The 22,075-nt window shown below is 40.5% G+C and overlaps 1 protein-coding gene across 1 annotated transcript; it reads left to right on the forward strand.

Annotated features, from left to right (window-relative positions):
* Window positions 1-8,230: 8,230 nt before the first annotated feature.
* THUMPD3 (THUMP domain 3 tRNA guanosine methyltransferase) lies at window positions 8,231-22,075 on the forward strand. The gene is made up of 10 exons (XM_083599903.1): window positions 8,231-8,750; window positions 11,390-11,696; window positions 12,450-12,527; window positions 13,093-13,593; window positions 14,998-15,128; window positions 15,614-15,683; window positions 16,828-16,943; window positions 17,135-17,242; window positions 19,994-20,117; window positions 20,612-22,075. Exons 2-10 carry the CDS (start codon window positions 11,439-11,441, stop codon window positions 20,720-20,722), a joined length of 1,497 nt encoding a protein of 498 aa, XP_083456029.1. The 5' UTR covers window positions 8,231-8,750; window positions 11,390-11,438; the 3' UTR covers window positions 20,723-22,075.

A 22,075-nucleotide genomic window follows, 5' to 3' on the forward strand; every position in this document is an offset into this window, starting at 1 on the left:
ACCTATGAAACATTACCTGGAATTTCATCATGAACAGATCTGAAGCCACAAACAGCCTAAACATTATATCAAAATACTTTTGAACAGGAGTCTCCAAAGAGCTGATAGCTCTCAAAATAAAATTCCACCCCCAATGTACCCTCAGTCCCAGAGTTTTGATGCAGGGTGCTAATGGACTGGGGGGGACGGGGACAATTTTGATCCTATGAATATGAGGAATTTACGGGCAGAAAAGGTGCCGTCCTCCAACCAGAGTTTGTATCACCCTATCAACATTTAATACTTTTTGTAAAAAAAATAGTTCAGCAATATGATATGTGAATACCTGGCACGGTTTTAAATGAAGACAGGTTCCTTTCACTCCCATAGCAATTCCTCCTGGTTCCTTATCTAGTCCTTGAATTCTAGACTAGTGAAGAAATAACATGTATCTGAAGGTTAACATAAATTTAGGGGTAGGCCATTTGCAGGGATAGCTGTTCCAGTTTGTTCTTCCCTGCAAATAGCTCTAAGCTATCTTTTTCCCATTCATGTTTTTTTTTCCCCAGAGCCTATCTGGATAAGAAATGATCAAGGGGCAGCATTTAATTAGCCAATGTGGTGCCCTTGAGATGCTGTTGGACTCCAACTTCCATGAAAACCAGCCAACATGGCCAGATGCCAGGTGTGCTGGGAGTTGTAGTTCAGCAACATTTGGAGGGCATCATGTTAACTACAGCTGTTTTATTGCCATGCAACCTCATATATCCAACATACTGTCATGAGTTTGGGGGTGCCAGACACTTCTAAATTCCTGGATCCAGTAAGTGTTAGAATTGAATCAAGGCTTGGGGTGTTAAAATGAATGCTAGACACTTCTAATCCCCGGATTTAGCAAGTATTAAGAGATAATTAAGTCAGGCTAGCCTCCTGGGTGATGGGCTCTTAAGAGAATGAAGCATCAAATGGCTTGTGCAAGATGGCAAATGGCTGGAGCCCCCATCGCTCAACAGATAAAGGCAGAATTTAGAGTAGAGAGGGGAAGGAGTTATATGACTGAGAAGCAAGGCAGCAAGCGGGAAAGTCTGAAAGGCAGAGAAATGGTAGATCTCAGCTTGAATCCAGGGCTGTGGCTATGGAAGAAACAAGACCCTTTAGGGTGTTGATGCTGTGAACCCTTCCATCGTAGGCTCAGGTTGTATATATGTGTAAATAAACCATATATCCTAAAGACATCACAGTCTCCACTGTGCCTTAATTCCCAAGGAAACATGAACTCTGGGTAAGCGCCTGGAACCCCTTGAATCTCACACCGCTTGGAGATTGGGGTGGTGTAAAACAACACTAAAATGTTTAGAAGAAACTGGTGGTTTGCCACTCTTTTTAAAGTGGGGAGGTATGTTAGAAGCCACCAATGTATACAAAAGGTGACCATCTTATGGTGATGGGTAGAGCTATAGCTCATATAACTTTGTTTCTTTAAGAAAGCTTTTGAGTTACACTTTGTTCAGTTAGAACAGGTGGAAGAAAGGGGATTCTTCTTCTTTCTGGTAAGTTCCAGTCTTGTCTCCATTCAAGCTGGCTCATAGAAAATAATTTGTAGGTTCCATAGCTTCATTAAGTATTTTTAAAACCACTATTTTGAGACATTGCAACTTTTATTCTGTAAAGTTATATTAATAGATTAATAATTTGGTGGGATATATATATATCATTGCTTTCCGCCTGCTCCTTGGGAGGAAAGCAGTGACCAACCTAGACAGCATCTTAAAAAGTAGAGACATCACCTTGCCAACAAAGGTCCGTATAGTAAAAGCTATGGTTTTCCCAGTAGTGATGTATGGAAGTGAGGGCTGGACCATAAAGAAGGCTGATCGTCGAAGAATTGATGCTTTTGAATTATGGTGCTGGAGGAGACTCTTGAGAGTCCCATGGACTGCAAGAAGATCAAACCTATCCATTCTGAAGGAAATCAGCCCTGAGTGCTCACTGGAAGGACAGATCGTGAAGCTGAGGCTCCAATACTTTGGCCACCTCATGAGAGGAGTAGAGCCAGACCAGCTTGTGGTTTAATAGGTCAGTAAAGGGCTGGGGGGGAAAGGCTTCCAGCCCAGCCCTCAGTGACAGTGTTAGTGAAGCTTAATTGGGCTGCATAGAGAGATAAAGGGAGCATTTTGGGTAAGGAGTTTTTATAGGGTAACTAACTGCTTCCTTCAAGCTGTCTTAGTATATCATTAATATGTAAGGTAAAAGTAAAGGGACCCCTGACCATTAGGTCCAGTCGTGACTGACTCTGGGGTTGCGCCGCTCATCTCGCTTTATTGGCCGAGGGAGCCGGCGTACAGCTTCTGGGTCATGAGGCCAGCATGACTAAGCTGCTTCTGGCGAACCGGAGCAGCGCACGGAAATGCCATTTACCTTCCCGCTGGAGCGGTACTTATTTATCTACTTTCACTTTGATGTGCTTTTGTTGAATAGAAGCTGTTGGTATTTAAAAGGGCAGTAACAAGTTAACAAAGTGTGTGCTCGTTTAAATATGCAGTACTATTTTAAAATAACCAGATAAGCCTGTGCACTTAATGATCTTGTAACAAATCAGCATAAATACATTTGTTAATGGTAACATCTGTATCTAGCTGGCTTTGTACCACTCCTCTGCCCCACAATTCCTAAGTTATTGTTAAGTGTTCACAGGCAATAAGTGAGACTGAATAGTAGAAGTAGCCTGGGTCTAGGAGAACCCATTGGAGTGGAATTTGAAGTTTGTTATTACAGAGTAGGTAAGTAAGTAAGTACAACCACCACTGCCCATTGCTGTTAGCTAAGCTATGGTTTGGCTTAGTGTTCTGTGTGAATCCAGGTTCCTGGTTTATCTCTCCCAGACAAATCAGGTGCATATTTCAAACATTTTAGCGATTTCCGCCCAGACACTGCTTCCAACTGCAGTATTCTGGTTATGGCTGGGAAATTCTGGATGTATGGCAACCCTAAAACTATAAAACATATCTTGGGGTTGTTTTTTTCTTCCCTCCCTCCTACACTGCATCACTACCTCATATCCTTTTAACTATAGCAAGCTTTCTTACCGTTCCAATAAGAAGCAAGTGTTTAGGACCATGGTTGTAAAAACAACAACTCAAGATGATGATATACCTCTCCTGTTCATCAGCATAATTTTCCTGAACATGGAGGCCTAGATTGTAGCAACCAAACAGACAGAAAGATCATCATAATTTTTTAAAGAAATAGCTCCAGCAGCAATCTGTTGTCATGGAAACAATTCTTCACCTTAAGGTGCTTGGTATTTGTCTTTCTGCTTAATGACATTGCTTGTGTGTCTCACAGCTTCCATTCTCATTTGTTCTCTAACTCCAACAGGGATTCCTCGAGGCTGCTATAAGTTAGTTCCTAATTGCTGTATTTTATTTCTTAATGTTGACCTTCAATATTTTTTTGTCAATCATAAGTGCTTCATTCTTTTTAGCATGTCTGTATTTCACAGTGGTAATTTTTTATGCTGAACAGAGAATAATTTAAAATTCTCAAGTGCCCAATTTCCAAAATGAGTTGAGGTAAGCTTATGTTCCCATTTTAGTGGTGAATAAAGGATACACAGAGAGATTCATTCATTGGAGCTAGTCTTGCCAGGGCAGAAAAACTGACTAGCAGCTTTGTACTGCCATATCTGTTTGACTAACTGGAAGATGAGTTAAAATTACAACAGTTTTACACCATCATTCGTAAGCAGACTACTGGAGTATAAGGTTCTTTGATTGCAGAAGTACTTCTAACAGTCTTGGCATTGCAATGTACAGTTTCTCCAAGGCTATATATGCCAGCCCCCTCATCAATGGCACACTGCGAAAGCTGTCTACACAAGCTGCTTGATTAACAATGGCTCTGAGTACACAATCATTTGGATCAGAATGCTACAAAACCATCTGAAACCAACCGCTTGAGACAATAATTTTTCCTAATATTTGGCTTGGTATAGTTCCTCTTGGCACAGTACACATTTTCACATTGTTCAAGAGCCAACAAGGGCTGCCATTCCTCTACATCGTCTGAATATTAGAAAGGAGATATTTCCAGTCTGAAACCCTCTGCATTTGAAATAAAAAAATGCTATTGAGACCATTACACTGCAAAAGTCGATGAAGAAGCCAGATATATTAAGTGAGTGGAGTCTTTAATTTGATTGCGTTAACAACAGGGATATATTTTCTCATCATGGGCCTGATAAGGACAAGCTAATCCTATGCTTTGCTTTTAAGATAGCATATAGTCAAACCTGAGCACAGAATGTACATCTGATATAGGGCATGGCTTAAAGCAAAAACCAACTGCTGCCATTTTGGAATCTTATCGGACTACCTTTGATTAAAGTGTGACTAGAAATGCTGAACTTTATTATCTGATGGTGGTGGCAGAGAGAAAGTGTGATTATGTTGTAAATTGGCTGAAGACTGAGGATGCAACATGGGGCAGCCTTGGCAGGGGCCATGGATTAAGAAAAGCCTACTGGCCCCTGTTTGGTCCCCCAGCATGAGTTAATGGCTTCTAAAAAAAGTGAAAAAGGGATCCCCCAACCCAGGCTTAGGGGGTAACATCCTTTGAAAACACAGAACAGCTAGATTGCACAAGCATGTGGTAATGAGCAAATATAAAATCTGGAACTCACCAGGCCACCAAACCAAGCCAGTTACTTCGAGAGGGTGGGGAAAGATGGCTGATGGGGGTGGAAGTGGGAATAAGCAAGAAACATAAAGTGCAATGAGTGAGGAGATGTGTGAGGACAGTGGGGAGAAGAAGTGAGGGGTACATTTGAGGCATAAAACACTGGTGGTGTTTTTTTTTAAAAGAAAAGCCAGAGGCCAATGAGGAATGATCAGTGGCCAAGGCATGTTATCAGTTGGCAAAGAAAAACGGAAAACCGAGGAGAGTGGAATGGGGTATCCTAGGGGATGCCTGTAGTCATGAACAGAAGCACTCTACACTGCAGCTTTTATTTTTATTTAGTGGGCCACACTTGTTTTGCAACTGCCAAACTGACCTAACAGACCTATTAGATGGTAAATATCATGGAGCGTTGTCCTCAGTAAGAGTTTTAGATGTTCAAAGCCCTCCAGAATTAAAATCTCAGCCCACTCTGCTGGTTTTACCCTGGGTACTAATTAGCCAGACCTATTGATGTGGTTGTGAGGTTTATGATTGATATATTCATGCAATACTGCCCTCTAGTGAGCCTTTCAGTATCATCCACAGAATAAATATCAGCTTTGAGGGAATCAAGCTGAAGTAAAATGAGCATTTCAGACTTGGAGCAATATTTGGAATAATCCTTTAACAAATCGCATGACTCTCAGCTAAAGTCAACACCTGTTTATTTTCCTGGTGGATTTCCAATTGATAAACTAGTCTTCAGACAGTTGGAACATATTCTCAGATTATAATGGCCTCCATTTTGGTACAACCCATTTTCCCCAGACTTCTGAAGATGTGATGAATGCTGACCCTGGACACACATGTTAAATCATTCAGTGAGCATCCTGAAAGCCAAACCACATATTACACGCAGGCACATGCAGCTGCAGCTCAGCTCCCCGTTTCTTGTTTCAACAGCCACTTTGTGAGGGTGCAATTGATAGGGGAGAAAGGCCAGCAGGATGCATGCTTATCCCTTTCCCCACCAATCATTTCCGCATTGCAAACAGCCACAGGTGGCTGCAATTAAAATGCTTTCTTGGTGCATCACCTTGGTGCAATCACCTTTTGGTGCATTTTTTAAAACAAAAATGTGCTACATGACCCTAAAAAACACTGAAAGGAATATATGAAGAAAAGGACTAGAAGAAATAAAACATTTTAGAAATATAGACCAGGACTTGTGAACTATTATATATGTAGCATTACATTACATGCAGCATTTTACTTGTTACTGTGACTATAGTGTTCTTTAAAATGTTTGGATTTCTGTATCTGAAAGTTGAGACTGCGTATTATTTCCACCTTTAAGTCAGAGGTGGGGGTGCTGCCCTTTCTCCCCTTTGATAAACACACCTGGGCCAGCTGCTGCCTGCTTGCTTGTCTGCCTGTTGTCATGCTGGAAGTTGATGTGTCTTCCTATTGGCAGCCGCACAAACTGCAGCGTGATGACAGCCTTACATTTTACATACATAGGAAGATAGTTTACAGAGCAACCTTAACCCCCAAATCTGATGGCTGAAGGCATTAGGCTGCAGCTTAGGTGCCTTTTTGCTGGAGGGGAACATGGCTGCTGGAGGCTCCAACTATGCGCATGCGAGTGGTTCAGAGGGGAGGAATCTGTGGCCCTTCAAATGTTGCTGGACTACAGCTCATATCATTCCTAACCATTGGCCATGCCAACTGGGGCTGATGGGTGTTTGCATCCAACACCAGGAAGACTACTAGTCAGTGGTATAGTGTGGGGGCACTGGGGGGCCCGTTGCCCTGAGTACACATTGGGCAAACCAGGCACACACACACACCCCACAGAGATCAGGTGCGTGAGTGCCCACCGTCAGCAGTGGGGGCTGGGGAGTGCAAAGGGTGAAGAACACTGTCCATGCCCCGCACCCTCCTGGCAGCGGCGAGCGCTGGATAAATGTGTTCTGCCCACCCTGAGTTAGTCAGCCTTAGTGCAGATATACTGCTGGTTTTGTTTTCATTGGGAGTACTTTGCATTAGGCCACAAAACAGGTGTGGCAGAGTCAGCCTTGGATTCGTAGCCATTCTTCCTAGAGGCTCAACCACTAGCTTGGAGCTTGCTTGGTTATATCCCTCCCACCCCATTGTCAGTGCTGTTAATTTTTCAAAATGGAGATCTGCTACATAAAAAGAAGTAAAATGAAACACAGCCCCCCACCTGCCATTGCCAGCACAAGCCAGCAGGGCTTTGGAGGACCATATGTCACTTCACTGCTTCCTTTTGGCATTGCTATGCCCATGTATTTTTATTTTTATTTTTTTTTCTGTTAACCACTTTGAACATTGTTTGAAAAGCAGGACGCAGATAACTTAAACAACTTAAACAAATTTATGTAGGTGAACTTAGTCAGAAGTTTGGACAGAGAAGAAGACAACTTTCAGTATGATTTCAGTTCAGTTTCATCATCATCAGAACACACAGGCAAACCCACCAGGCGCATTCTGAGAGGGATGGGGCACGTTGCTAGTCCCCATCCAGTCTGGCATGATGTGTGTTGTGGTGCAACAACATCTGTAATACCTCAGGAACCGCAACTCCTCATATTAAGTGACCTAGACCAAGCGATCATCATCTGAGGCCCTTCTTTGTGTGCCTCCTCCAGATGAGGTCCGGAGGGCGGCCACAAGAGAATGGGCCTTTTCCAGGGTGGTTCCCCACCTGTGGAATGCTCTCCCCAGGGACGCTCACCTGGCACCTTCATTACATATCTTTAGACGCTCAGCAAAAACATCCCTCTTCTCCCAGACCTTTGGCTAATTAGGCAACCTATGGCCTTACAACCTGAGGGGGAAGGGATTATTTTGTTTGTTACTATGTTACACAGTTTTGTCTTTCTATATAACCCAAAGTGATCTTGGGATGAAGGCTGACTTAGAAATTTAATAAATAATAATAACACCTGGAGGTCCAAGCATTCTCCATCCCTGTTGCAGACCCTGTCACAAAGCAACGAACATAGGTCGGGGGACAGATCCACACTGCTGCAACAACAGAACCTGGTGACAAAAGTTGTGCAAATATAATGTTTGATTGGGAGCAGACCTTGCTCAGTGCAATGGGGCTTGCTCCCCACAGTAAATGCAAATGCGATTGTGCTGTTGTTGCCCGCAGAGGGCAAACAAGGTGATGCGGGGGCTCCAGCGGGACCTCGGCTTATTGTTATAGGGTCATACGCAGGGCCGGATTTAGGTTTGATGAGGCCCTAAGCTACTGAAGGTAATAGGGCCCTTTATATGTCCAGCTGTCCTTTGTCAACAACAAATTGTCGCTGTTTTTTGTTTTGACTATATGCTAAATGGCAATTTATGGACCTAATAGGTATCTAAAGCTATTTGCACATCACAAAATCTGTATTTTATCAAAGTAATTGATGAACTGAAATGCAACCAGTCCATGCAGAATGTAAGCACACTATATATATAGAAATGAGCAAACCAGTGTTATTTTAGGGAGCAGGCTAGCAGACGGGACCCATTACTTGCATCATAGGAGCCTACACAACACAAGACACTGTTGCTGTATGTTGGTTTTATTTTATTTGTTTTTTATCTTATATTTTGGAAATGTACATCCAGGGTTTGTTTTCTTTAAATTTGGGGGGGTCTCCAAGAGAGTGGGGCCCTAAGCTATACAGTACAGCTTGTTTAGCTTCTACGTAAATCTGGCACTCATACGGAAACAAACGAGCACCCCTATAAAAACAAAGGCAGTTGAGCCAATGCCTTGGTCTCGCGCGAGGTCGGTTTCCATAGCAACGCGGGCCGATGCAGCCGTTGAGCGCGAGCTCTCCTACAGGCGGCAGAGTGGCGGCGGCGGCGGCGCCGTGAGCGGAGCGCGAGAGCAGAGCGGGCGCCTCGCCGTGAGCGCCTCCGACTCAGTTCGCTCCGCAGGAAGTGCTTGCGAGCGAGCGCGCTCCTTTTCTTTTCCCCGGAAGAAATTCCCGGTGCTCCTCGTGCGCAGGCCGGATCGGATGCTGCTGCCGTTGCGGCTGAGGGAAACGGGCCCGGCAGTTGCCTTACCTGAGAGAAGAACTTGAAATACGGTCTGTGTCAGTGTGTGTCTTACCTTTCGAGCGGCCCCCGTTCTCCCTTTCCGCGGCGCCTGGACCGCCAGGGCGACGCGAAACGGGCTCGGAAGGAAAGGCGCTTCCCTCCCTGCCCCCTCCTTCCTTGGAAGACACGAGAAACTTTTCCTCATTGCTATTCCTTTCGAACTTCGGTACTATTTCAGTAGTTAACTTTTCCGGGTTTGTGGGTGTCACTCTTGGGAAGTTGTGGATATTTGAGTTTTAAAAAATAAGGTAGCATCGTTTCTATCTCACACACACACAAAAAGGTTTGAAAGGAATTCTCCGTGTGTCTCATTTCAAATTAAACGTACTTAGGCATTACCTCGGGCCAGGGTGTTTTATATGCCACGATTCATCCAGATTTAAGCATTGTAAACCCATTTATTCAAATAGGAAGAGACTTAACAATATGCTTAACTTCATTATGAGGAAATCAGTGCTTAGCTTTACGTGGATCAATTTTTTTTAAGGTATATTCTTCTGCAAGATTCAGTGGTTCATGTACTGTATATAGTATTAATTTTATTAATGTTTGATTGTTTTTTAATGTTTTATAAATGTTTTTAGTGATTGTTTTTACAGTATCTGTAAGTAGCCTTGAGTCCCATCAGGGAAAACAGTGGGGTATAAATAAATATGTAATGATAGTAATTCATTGTGTTACTTATTTTTGCTGTTATACTGTGACTAGTAGCTGTAACTGCTTTTAAGTCCCATTAATATTAGTGAAAGGCTTAAACATATTTTTAAACATTTTATGTGCACACATGAATAGAAGAAGTTCCACTATGTCTAGTGGGACTCACAAAGTTCTAAAGTTCCTCCCAGCCAGAATAGAATGTGGCAGCAGGTTTTTTTTTATTTAAACCATTTATAGACTTTCTTATGTTATAAAAACAACAAGGTGGTTTGCAAAATAAAGCCAGCGCAATAACATTTATAAACAGATTGCCAAAGTTCAATAGTACTGGTACTAGGGATCGTTGCCAAGGGATGCTGGCATGAAGTTTTTAAAAGCTGGTACAACACCTGCACCATAGATGCCTGGCACATCTCTAAAAGTCGGTAGTTACACAGTGTGGAGTGAACCACAGAGAAATTTCTCCTTTCAGTCACCATATGGTGTACTTCCACTGGACGTATTACAGCTAGAAGAGCTTCTGGTGATAACTTTTGTGAGTGAGCTGGGCAGTATGGAAGGAAGGAGTTCAAAGATAATCTAGCTAGCACCAAGCTGTGCAAGACCTTGTAAGTCTATGGGAAAACCTTTGATGTATTTGGTTGTGTTTTTAGTTGTGCCTGCTCCACACTGGAACAGCAGTGGACCTGAACTGGGTCCCTTTTTGGGACTTGACTGGCTTAGGATTCAGTAGGGCCTTCGCCAGCCTAGGTTCCTCCCAGTAGGGCCCCAATTCAATTACTTGTGCATATTAATTCCATTTATTTGGGTGTGTAACTCAAGTGTATATTTCCGCCATGTTGAATGCTACCTCCTCTTAAGTAACTGTACCTAGGAGTGCTGAGTTTGGCTGTAATTTGGCATGAAGCAATATGAAATAGAAAGCTGTTGCCAAATAAAGATTGCTAGTATCCAATATACCTTTTATTTGGCTATCTATTTTTCAGGTTTCACAGAGGTTTATTTTTTAGTACAAGTATCTGAATAAGCAGATAGGTGGGAATAATTAAAATAGAAGTGAAACACAATCCTGTGTTTATAGAGTGCTATTGTCAGAGGAGCCTTATCCTTGTATTAATTTGCAAAGCCCTGAACTACTTAGGTCTAGGATACTTCAGGAATCGCCTGAACCCTTCTATCCTAGCTCGATCACTGAGATAATCTGCAGGAGCATTGTTGCTCATTCCTCGAGTTGGCGAGTCTCACTTGAGACTCATGAAATAGAACCTGTCATGTCATTGTCCCAGTATTGTGGAATGCTCTGCCAATAGACATTCAGCAGATGCTTGCTGTTTTAACTTTTGAATGCCTGCTGAAAACATTTTTATTCTGCCAGGCCTATGCAAGAAATTTAGAATACACTTTTATACAATGGTTGATTTATACCTGTTACTAACTTTTTAATACAGGCAACTTCCCATTTATGAACATTCAATATGTGTGTGACAGCACTAACAAGCATCAGCCCAAACCCAGAAGTGACCTGAAAATGTCAAAAAATAGGGCAGGGGTGGAGGCTTTTTTAATGGTATACCTCAGAACGTAACCCCCATATAAATGGGGGGGTTGCCTGTATGTTTTTACTGGATGGTTTTGTGTATTTTTGTTGTAAACTGCTTTAATCCTTTTAATGAAATAGTGGTCTATAAATATTTTTGAAATAAATTATCTTGAGATTATGACAAGTATCTACTTGTTTGAAGTAGCAGTAATCCTGTGAATGCTAATTTGGAAGTCCACCGAATTCAGTGGGATCAGATGGCTCTACATAAAAAGATGTGCTGTTTGTTACAAAAAACCCTTCTAAATTGTAATATGCCTATAAGTAGGGAAGAAGTAATGGCTTTGGGATCTGTACTGTTTACTGTTTCAAATATCTTAACAAGTGAATTGCTTGAATTACATTTCCTTAAAGACTTATTGTCCTTTACAGAAGTTCTTCTAAAACATAAGCCTCTGTGCAGGCCATATATGCTACCAGAATGTCTGGAGTTGAAGATGCTGCTGCTGTGTTATCTGAAGTGAATATTGGTGATTCATGCAAGCCATTAGATGAGCACAGAGAAGCCAATCCTGATGCAACCCCTAAGGATATTGTGGTCACTATTGGAGCTACTGTGCCAACTGGCTTTGAGCTAACTGCAGCAGATGAAGTACAAGAGAAGCTAGCATCAAAGTCTACAATAAGCAAGGACCGAGGGAAAATCTATTTTGAAATTCCCGTAACCAGTCTTCCAAAGGTTTGCAGATTTTATTATTTGAATAATATATCCTGTTAACTGATTGATTGAGGGTGTTGTACTCCTTGCAGTTACTGATATATACATTTCCTTCATTGTAGTAAACTGTAGAAGTGCAAACTTTTTTAAAAAAATGCCTTTGTGGAGCAAGGAAACTTTCCTTGTAGTTACATAAAAACCAGTAAAAATTAGTTGGGGAAAAAATAAAACTGAGGGGAGCAGAAACAGCCAAATACCAGTGCAACCGCCACTGTATGTTTCGTTTTCCTGGAATGAGGAGGGGATGCAGCATGTTTCTGTGTGATCACTGACACGTACAATGACCCAGAATGCAACCCCAGGGAAAAAGGGGAGTTGTCTGTATTTTATTTTGAAATAATGGTACTTTTATGCCAATCCTTAGACATTACATTCTGTCCTATGAGGCCTACTCCCAAGTAAGTAGATACAGGACTGAAGCATTTAATACCATATCACAATTCCAAAGAGAGGTGCATGCGCATTATTTATGCATTTCTGCAAATAGAAGCCACAAAAATGAAACAAAAAATTGTATTTAAAGTTTACAGTGATATAACACAAAATGTCCTCAAGACATGAAATGCCCTCAGACAACACATGTTTTGTTTTACATTTTTTAAGATAAAGACAGCCACTACAAATGGTTGGTCTACTACAGAACTTAAGTACAGGTGACAAATATCAGAAAAGGAGAATACAGCATTAAAAAAGATTGTCTCTAATTTCATTTAGGTTCACCAGTTAAGGTCCGTGGACAACTTATTTGTTGTTGTTCAAGAATTCAAAGATTATCAATTCAAGGAAACTAAGGTAGGTTGTTTCTCTCTCTCTCTCTCTCTCTCCCTCTCTCCCTCTCTCCCTCTCTCCCTCTCTCTCCCCCCCCCCCCCCCGCCCTGTATGTATCAGTATGTAAAGAGGTAGCCTAGTTAGTCTCTTGCAGCAAAAAATTGTTTGTCGTTGTTTTTCTTATTGTGTATATGTACCCACCACTTTTGCTGCCTCTTTGACACATCTGATGATATTGATGTCCTATGAAAGTATTCTAAAGAACTGCAGAACATTATTTTCCTTCTGAACACACCCCATCTGTGCCACATGAGAGAGTGCTTTTTAAATACAGGATAATTTCAGTAGTTGTCTATGCAATATGAAGGTGTGGCTGTTGGTGAATAGGGTTGAAAGCTTAATGACATACACGAACCATTTCACGTACCTAAACTTCCACCATGGTAGGCCCAATCTCTAATGTGCCATAGCTGCAGCAGGGCAGCAGCTGCTCCAGATAAACTCAGCTACTCTTCTGAAATTTAGCAAACAGAAAATAATTGGTTGTATTAAATGACTTTTATAGATACTTTCTCCTGATATGTTTTAGGAAGAAGCACTAAAGGATTTAGAGGACTTGGTTAAGAAACTTCCATGGACGGACCCTTTGGATGTGTGGAGGTTAAATACAAGCCTTAAGAAAAGAAAAACAAGGCGGAAAAAGGGCAATCAAACCAATGCAAAGAAAGAGAAACAAGAGGATGATGGGAGCAGAGAGCAAGCTGTTGATAAAAAAATTAACGAACCTGTGCAAAATGTTTTTGAGGATACTGATATCCAAGACCCAGAAAATACAGATGAAATTGTGCAACCAGGTGATGATGAACTGTCTGATTCTAAAGAAGAATTGACATCCAATGGCGAAAGCAAAAATGGATCAGGTGACTGCAAGAAGTGTGAAATGAAAGCTGAGACGCTGAAGTTCCGGGTAACATGCAACAGAGCTGGTGATAACCACAGCTTCAAATCAAATGAGGCGGCGAGAGATTTTGGAGGAGCTGTGCAAGATTTCTTTCAGTGGAAAGCAGACATGACAAATTTTGATGTGGAGGTGCAGCATACTTTTCTCCCCCCCCCCATTAAAATATTATTACTATTACTGCATTAATAGTAGGGGTGGGTTAAAATATGACAGAATTTACATGTTTTAGCAATATGCAGTAGTCTGCTTCTGACATTACAATGAAGTTCATGTGATCAAAGCTTTTTTGCTTATGTGTGCTATTAACTGCAATTTTAACATTATGCCCTAACCCTAAAGGGGCGTTATCTTAACAATGGCTTATTTGGAACAAGCTAGCTTCAAAATCATTATAATTAAGATTAGTCAGAGCCTGTTGTGTTTGGACTAAAAGACCAGCTACAGTTCAAAAAAAACAGAAGTGAAAACATCTGATCTTGCAGCTGTGCCAAAGGAGGAAAGGAGAGTAGGGGAGCATTGAAGCCCAAGGCTTGCTGTGTTCTGTTCCCATCATGGAAAACCATAGTTTTTCTTTGTCTTGATGTCTGAACCAGCTCAAACGAAAATGGAGATGGCTATGTTAGTATTAATTTATATTGAGATTTCATACTGGGACCACTGGTCACATATACTGGCTAGTCTAAAATTACATCTTTTACGTTAGATATAACATAGCTTTCCCAGTTCGAGAGATTTAGGGTTAGAATGACTGACAATCAAGTGCTGACTAATGGTCTCAAGTTTGCCCAACTGCAAGATACCTCATTCTGTGTTACAAGGAAACATAGTGGAGGTTGGATATAGTGTTTTCTATCTCACTTCCTTGTAATCTGCGAAAGTGGGGTGGGGAGGATAAATGTTCTAAGAATTGGTTGGATTGCTGTATATTTTAGTGGTTGGCATATGTTTTCCTAGTTTGCCCCCCACCTCAGACTCCACTTCACATAACAAAAATACACCAGTGGATGGTCATTGCTTTCTTTGCATTACCTCAGGCAGGGGTGCCAACTTGAATAGAATATTGTGGGGGCCCAGGGAAGCCCTGCCCCACATAATCAATCTCGTGACACAGTGCACACACACCATTTGAATGGCAATGCCTATCAACTTCGTGGGGGCCCAGCCCCCTCAAATATTTTATTGTGGGGGCCAAAGTTGGCTCCCCTGACCTTAGGATTTCTAATTCATAGAATTCCTAGCCTGGGATGTTTCAGCTGTTTGCCTATTTCAGCTATCCTGTCATAACTGTTGGAAGGGACAGGTAGTGAAGGATGAACTAGATCCTGGGAGACTAAACAGATTATGTGGGTCAGATTGTTCATCTCCCAAGTATAGGAGGACTATGGAAGATAGCCCTTTAAAGGATAGAATTTTGGAAAATCCTACATTAGCACTTCAGTCAGGTAGTCTGTTCTGTTTTTTGTGTATATATCATTGTTTACCTACAGTGAAAGGGGGAATGTCTGTGTTAAATGTAAGGGACTTTTACTCTAGGTTCTCCTCAACATCCACAATAATGAAGTGGTAGTGGGGATTGCCTTAACAGAAGAGAGTCTTCATAGAAGAAATATTACCCATTTTGGACCCACAACTCTTCGATCTACTCTAGCTTATGGTATGCTCAGGTAAGGAAACTGGAACAGTTGCAAGATCTCTTAAAACATATGTTCTCTGTTCAAACTTGTTGTGTAACTGCATGTTCTGCATATTCTGCTACTTTTAAACATTAAGCAGAGGACAATCTCAATGTACCTTACATAAGTAATCCTCCTCAAATGAAATACTCCTGTTTCCCTTTTTATATAAAAAAAATAATGTTTAAGTGTATTAATTTTTTTCTATTATGTCCTACAGCCTCTAGGGACCACATTTATAAATTATTAGTTACAGTATGCTTGGTATTTTTAAGATCAGACATGTATTTGGCAGTGTCTTTTGTGTGATTCACTATTTTACACTTTGCCCTTGATTTCGGCCCAGAAATTCAAAAGAGGAAGTTGGATGTATTTTTCAAAGAAACAGCATTGTTTTCATTTTTTATGTTTGTTATAATATTTTTATATTTTGCCTTTGTCTTTATTATACAAACTTTGGTCCTAATTTTGTTTAGGCTTTGTGATCTTCAGCCAGCGGACATAATAATTGATCCAATGTGTGGTACAGGTGCTATACCAATAGAGGTACTGTAGCTTTTTATCTTTTCAGTTTTAAAGTAAAGCATAAAATACCTTACCCAGGTGTTGGGTTGCAACCCTATACCCACTTATCAGGAAGTAAGTACCATTAAATCCAGTGGTACTAGGTTCTTCTTAGACATACATAGGATTGCACCATGTCTACTGACAATCTGGGGCAAAGCAGTCTGGTGGCCAGGGTGCAGATAATAAAATTATTGTTGTTGTTGTTGTTGTTGTTATTTAGTAGCAATATCTTCAGATTTGATAGAAAGCTACGAAACAGCCTAATCCCTTGAAGTCCCAGAAATGTCCTGGCATGTTAATGTATTATTGCAACACATTGTATAGGATTTGGTGTACTGGAACATAAGGGTGACAAAGCAGTCTTAAACATCTCTACATGGAAATCAGACTGGGTTGAAAGGGATTTACTCGCTTGCTTGATTAGGATTGTAGACTTTGATTCCTGATGCTGTGTTGTGTAAATGTTATGACCAGATAAGTTGCGCATCCTCAGGATAGCATGATATATAAACCATTTCTACTTCCACAACTATGATTAAGTAAAGGTGCTTGGTCATCTTTAATGTCTTGGAAATCTCTGTAGCACCCCTAGGAGATAGGCCAATATTACTTCACTGCTGGTCCTGTATAAGATCCCACAGCTCAATGTGGGAGGTATTTTCAACAGCTGTCCGATACAGAATTTTCTCTCTACTTGTTGTGACTCTCTGGCTTAAAGGTCTTTCCAGAATCTAAGCAAGGTAAAAGAACAAATTGCTGTCCTCTGAGCTGGGATCACAGTTTGGAAACCTCATCTTGGTTAGCTTGGGCTTTTGTCTAACAATCGTCCCTCCCACAAAGGGAATAATTTCTTAGCTGCCATGCAGAGACATAAAGTTCCAATCTAAAGTCATTTTAGGTGGGCGGATTTCTCATCTGCTTTCTGTTTATTTGACCCTTGGGATTTCCTTGGCACTACAGCAGAGAAATCCCCGCCCCCTTACTTGGGGTGGTGGACTAAGGATCAGTTCCCCTTCTGATAATTTGTGCCATATAATGCATTCACAGATGTTATCTCCTAGAATTAGATTTCAGTTGGGTTCTTGCATTGCTGTTAAGTTTGCTGTTTCTTTCTCATTGATAGGGGGCTACTGAATGGCCTAACTGCTACCATATGGCTGGGGATAACAATCCGCAGGCTGTGAAGAGAACAGCAAATAATATCGCCTCTTTACTGAAGCAAATTCAAAGTAAAGAAAGGTGGGAATTAAGTACCCAGTGGTGGTTTATGCCATATATTTGTTTTGCCGTTTGTTTGAGTAACTTTTTTATAACTTAGATATTTTTTAAAAATGTTTCCCAGTTCATTAACTTGAGCTTGTTGGTATGGTATGAAAAATTTCTTCCAAGTAGTAACTCCTTAACTTATCTAGTTTTTTTGTTCTTAACAGCACACCTGCAGGCAAACCTATAGATAGTATTCAGTGGGATATCTGTTCTCTACCTCTGAGGACTGGCTCTGTGGATGTCATTGTAACAGATATGCCATTTGGAAAGAGGTAAATGATGGGTGTTTTACAGCTGTGCTTCTGATCCAGAGCCTTACAGGTACAATGAAGCTTCCAAACTAGGAAGGAATTGCTGGATTTGAGTGTAGAGAACTGCATTGTAGAGTTACCAAGTTGAAAACGATCGCATTTCTATAGGTCTCCATCTCTGCTCAGCTGATGGTCAGCATATCTTTGGGTCTTGATCTTTATTCCTTTTTCTTTCTTTTTAAAATTTTTTATTAGCTCCAATAAAGTAAATACATAAATATTTGGACAAACAGTCATAATATTGCAACAGGCTGAAAGCAGCATAACGTTGAACATTATCATTAAGCTTATTATTCCAAAATATTACGAAGAAAACCCACAATTTTTCTATGAACAGATTAGGCTGGTTCATATGTATTCTTTTATAATAAGTTAATGTAATCATTGTTACTATAGACCAGATTTTTTTTCAAACCATGCACATAAAGTAGGAGATAAACATTTTTTCCAGATTTTGGCTATAACATTCACAGCAGTTACAAGGTTGAATAATATTTCTCAGCCATTTTCCTGGACAACATCATGCAGATACCCAAGTGACATATTTTAACTTCTAAAGGTATGTGATATCCCAACATACCAGAAATGTAGCCTGTACAAATTTCAAAAAAGTTTGTATTTGAGAGCAGTTTCAAAAGGTGCGTACAGTAGTACCTTGGTTTTCTAACATCTCCGTTGACAAACATTTCAGTTTTCGCCGTAAATCCGGAAGTAAATACATCGGTTTCCGAATACGCCTCGGAGGCCTTGCTGTCGGCTATTGAGTTTTCGGTTTTCGAACGTTTCAGAACTCAAACTGTCTTCTGGAACAGATTATGTTAGAAAACCGAGGTACCAATGTGTATATATACCTTGCTTTGCTCGATCCGCATCACCAGTGTTTATCTGATACCCACTTATATATAAAGTTTCTTTTGTGGGGTGTTAAATAGCACTGATGTGATGCGGGTGGTGCTGTGGGTTAAACCACAGAGCCTAGGACTTGCCGATCGGAAGGTCGGCGGTTCGAATCCCCGCGATGGGGTGAGCTCCCGTTGCTCGGTCCCAGCTCCTGCCAACCTAGCAGTTCAAAAGCACGTCAAAGTGCAAGTAGATAAATAGGTACTGCTCCAGCGGGAAGGTAAACGGCGTTTCTGTGCTCTGCTCTGGTTCGCCAGAAGCGGCTTAGTTCTGCTGGCCGCATGACCCGGAAGCTGTACGCCGGCTCCCTCGGCCAGTAAAGCGAGATGAGCGCCGCAACCCCGGAGTCGGCCACGACTGGACCTAATGGTCAGGGGTCCCTTTACCTTTACCTTTAAATAGCACTGATAAATGGTCTTAAAATAATTATTTGGATCTGCTGAACTGCAATTCCATTGTTTCCTAGTTATTCTTTGACCTGAGTCTTGTTGCCATTTTCTCATGTATGTAACCTCATTCCAATCTAAACCAAAGGTCATAAAAAAATCCATTTGTTCTCTTCCTGGTTTCCCCATATTTATGTACCGCGGAAGAGGTTGCACCTCTAATTTGAAAGTATTGGAACAATATGACTCTCTTTCCTTCCATAACTCCTGTAACCCCCTCAGTGGTCAAAATGACCTGACCCTGTAACATCTTCTTTATACACTAGTGGCCAAAATTGTGGAAACCTTTTGGAGAAAGTGTATTTCTGAGGTTTGATGACTCATAACACCACTTTTTAATTCAGTAATACCATAAAATTATATATCAATGGAAAGATAATTTAATGAAGAATGTAATGCAACAAGGTTTGGTTTGTTCAATTATCTTTATTCTATAAAAAATTATAGCCAAATAACAAAAAAGGAGTGTTTAGAGAGCCAATCAGGTATCTCTTGTAATGAATAATCTTTCATAAAATTTATTGCATTACATTCTTCATTAAATAACTTTCCATTGATAAATAATTTTATGGTATTACTCCAAAAAAAAGTGGTGTTGTGCGCCATCAGACCTCGGAAATACACTTTCCCAAAAGGTTTCCACAATTTTGGCTGCTAGTGTACTTTTTAAACTGGTATTTTGCCATTGCTTTAAATCATTTAAGTACTGCATTCCTATTTCTGGATTTAGAAATTCATTGTAATATTTAATTATTTTATTAATAATACATTCTGCAGTGAAATTGTCTTAGATAGGTTCATAATCTTCTTTAGAAATGTGTGCGGATTTCCAAGACATTGTTGGGCCCATTTCTTCATCATACATGGCTGATTTTCCAGGATGGTATTTAATGTTAAAATATCTCCATAATCAATTTCCCATTTGCACCTTAAGATGGGAGGAACATTCCCTGCAAATATTCAGTATTTGTTCAGGAAATCCCTTGCTTTAAGATGCTTAAAAATTGCTTATAAGGGAGATAGAGGGTAGGAGCAAACAGATTATTCTACCGTCTACAAATCTTTTTTGAAGTTTAGTTAAATCTGAGATGATCAGGGTTCTACATAACCAACCAGATTCCAAACTGGAGACCTTATTCTTCACTTGTATTCATGCAACCATCTATGCAATGTTCATTCAATAAGTTATTAAAAGCAAGGCAGTATGAAAGGCTTGGATTCTCTCCCCACTCCACCTCATTAATTTGAAAGGAGTTGCCGTTGATTAAATATATGGATAAACTCACTACTATGGGCAAGAAATACTGGACAATAGACTGTTTGTACTTCTAAGTTTCCTTTCTGTTGCTTCTCAATTTCACTCTAGGATAGGGTCTAAGAAAAAGAACTGGGATCTCTACCCATCCTGCCTTATGGAGATGGGCCGGATCTGCAGACCAAGGACTGGCAGAGCTGTGCTGCTGACTCAAGATAGGAAATGCTTTGCCAAGGTAGGTAGTGGCTAGCTAACCCCCAGGCATTTGTTAACAGTGCCGTTTGCTTTTCACTGCTGAAGTCAGGACAATGGTATTGCTGTTATCTAGGATAAATGCTGCCAGAACTGAAAGTCAAATATTCTTGTTTCGGTATAGAGCAATTTGCTGCCATTTAGAAAAGACTAACTCTCTTACAGCATTATCAGTTTTCATTGTTCAATTGTGTAATATATATTATTCTAGATCCCAAATTGTGCTTTTAAACTAAGGATAAAGGGCTCCCTCACCCTAAAAAAAAAAAAAAAAAAAGCCAAGAAGGGAGGTGGACAGAGGGAGAAACTGATTTTTCTGGTACACTATGTGACTGACTTAAAAAAAAAGAGAGAGTTCCAGATAGAGGCTGAAGTAAGTGACATATAGGCACCTTTTCAATAGCAAGTGAAAATGGAAAAATATCTAACTTTCATATCTGCTTGTCAAGAGAAACTTGCCACTCGTTTACATTTCAGGCCTTGTCAAAAATGGGACACCTATGGCGAAAGTCTCACACCATCTGGGTGAATGTTGGGGGACTCCATGCTGCTGTGTACCTTTTGAAACGCTCTGCAGAAAAAAATTAAAGAGACAAGATCATACTGGTAACATCTTGCTCAATTTACTGACCACACATGCACTCTTTCAGAGGGCTACTTGTTTATTGTTTCCCTGTGATTCTGAGTCAACCCATCCTTATGATGTTGAATGGAGTAAAAAAATAGGAGCAAGTGAGCAAGCTTGCTGGTCCGAGGATCAGTTGTGTCATACCTAACTAGAAACTCTTGAAGGAGTTTTCAGGGCTTAAATAGAAAAGTATAGCCAATTTATTAATGAAACTAGTAACTCTTCAATGTGCCTGTGAACCTGAGTTACTGTTTCAGTTTGGGTGCAAATGTATTTTTCGTATTCATAGAGCAAGTTATCCTGTTTCCTACTACAGGAAATATTTTGCCGTTGGAGAAGCGCCTCCACGTTGTTTTGTTTAGTTGCCAAAAATAGACAACTAGTTTGTTGCTTCTGTTCATTATATGATAAGCTGTATCCCAGAATCCATTTGTTCAACAACTTCAGAGCTCAATAGTGCTGCCTGTTTTCTCACCTGCTACCTCAATTTATGCCTCAATTCACTTGTTTACTTTGATCTGCCATGTATATTGCTGAGAATGTGTACTGTCAGCCTCAGCATATTTCTGTAGTCATGGTTTTGATTTGGAATAAGACTTGAAAAATGCTGTAATAGCCTTCCTCGTGTCCTACTACTGTTGGTTTTAGACACAGGATAGATTTAGATGAGAATATTTACTGTGGTTGAATTTAGCCTGATAATATAGCTAGTTATGTCATCTCTTAACAAATAATATACTCAAAAGTTCCCTAACAGTAACCTATAATAATGCTTATGCACCATCCAATGACCAAGGTTTATTACAGCTGTGTTCAAGAGATGTTGCTAGTGAGTTGTGTCCATTGTTTATATGTGTACTGAAACTGATTTGTCAAATTTGGGAGCCTTTTCCTGTGAGCTTGAAAAGAATAGCTAAAATACTACTCTAAAATATATGTTGAATGCACTCTTCTTCAGTCTAGAAAGCATTTAGGGGGATGAAACATATATTATACATGCTTGAAATTTTTAATTCAGATTTTGAGCTAAAGGTTTAGGAGGGGGAGAGGAATTAATGCTTGTGAGATAAGAGATGAGCTGCATGCAGCTGTAAAAGGCTATGAATGAAGTTCTTTCATGAGAAATAAAGCACCAGCACTGTTCCAATTACTGTAAAAAGGTAGCTCTTTGTCGTTAGAACACTTTTGCCCTCCCAAGTTGCCATTTTTTTCCTATCTATGGGGGTTACTTTGGTGTTTCTCACTGTTGCTGTAGCATTTGAATTCTGATGTTATAATTTTACCTCTGTGTAATAAAGTTTTTACCAGAGCTA

Source organism: Podarcis filfolensis (genome assembly GCF_964270895.1).
Source record: "Podarcis filfolensis genome assembly, chromosome: 2".
Classification (NCBI taxonomy): domain Eukaryota; kingdom Metazoa; phylum Chordata; class Lepidosauria; order Squamata; family Lacertidae; genus Podarcis; species Podarcis filfolensis.

Bases quoted from the DNA above. Each gene is read 5' to 3' on its own strand.
- THUMPD3 (XM_083599903.1), top strand. From the start codon at position 11,439: ATGTCTGGAGTTGAAGATGCTGCTGCTGTGTTATCTGAAGTGAATATT. The intron at 15,684-16,827 runs GTACTGTAGCTT...TCTCATTGATAG, and splicing joins CAGGTGCTATACCAATAGAG to GGGGCTACTGAATGGCCTAA. The intron at 20,118-20,611 runs GTAGGTAGTGGC...TTTACATTTCAG, and splicing joins ATAGGAAATGCTTTGCCAAG to GCCTTGTCAAAAATGGGACA.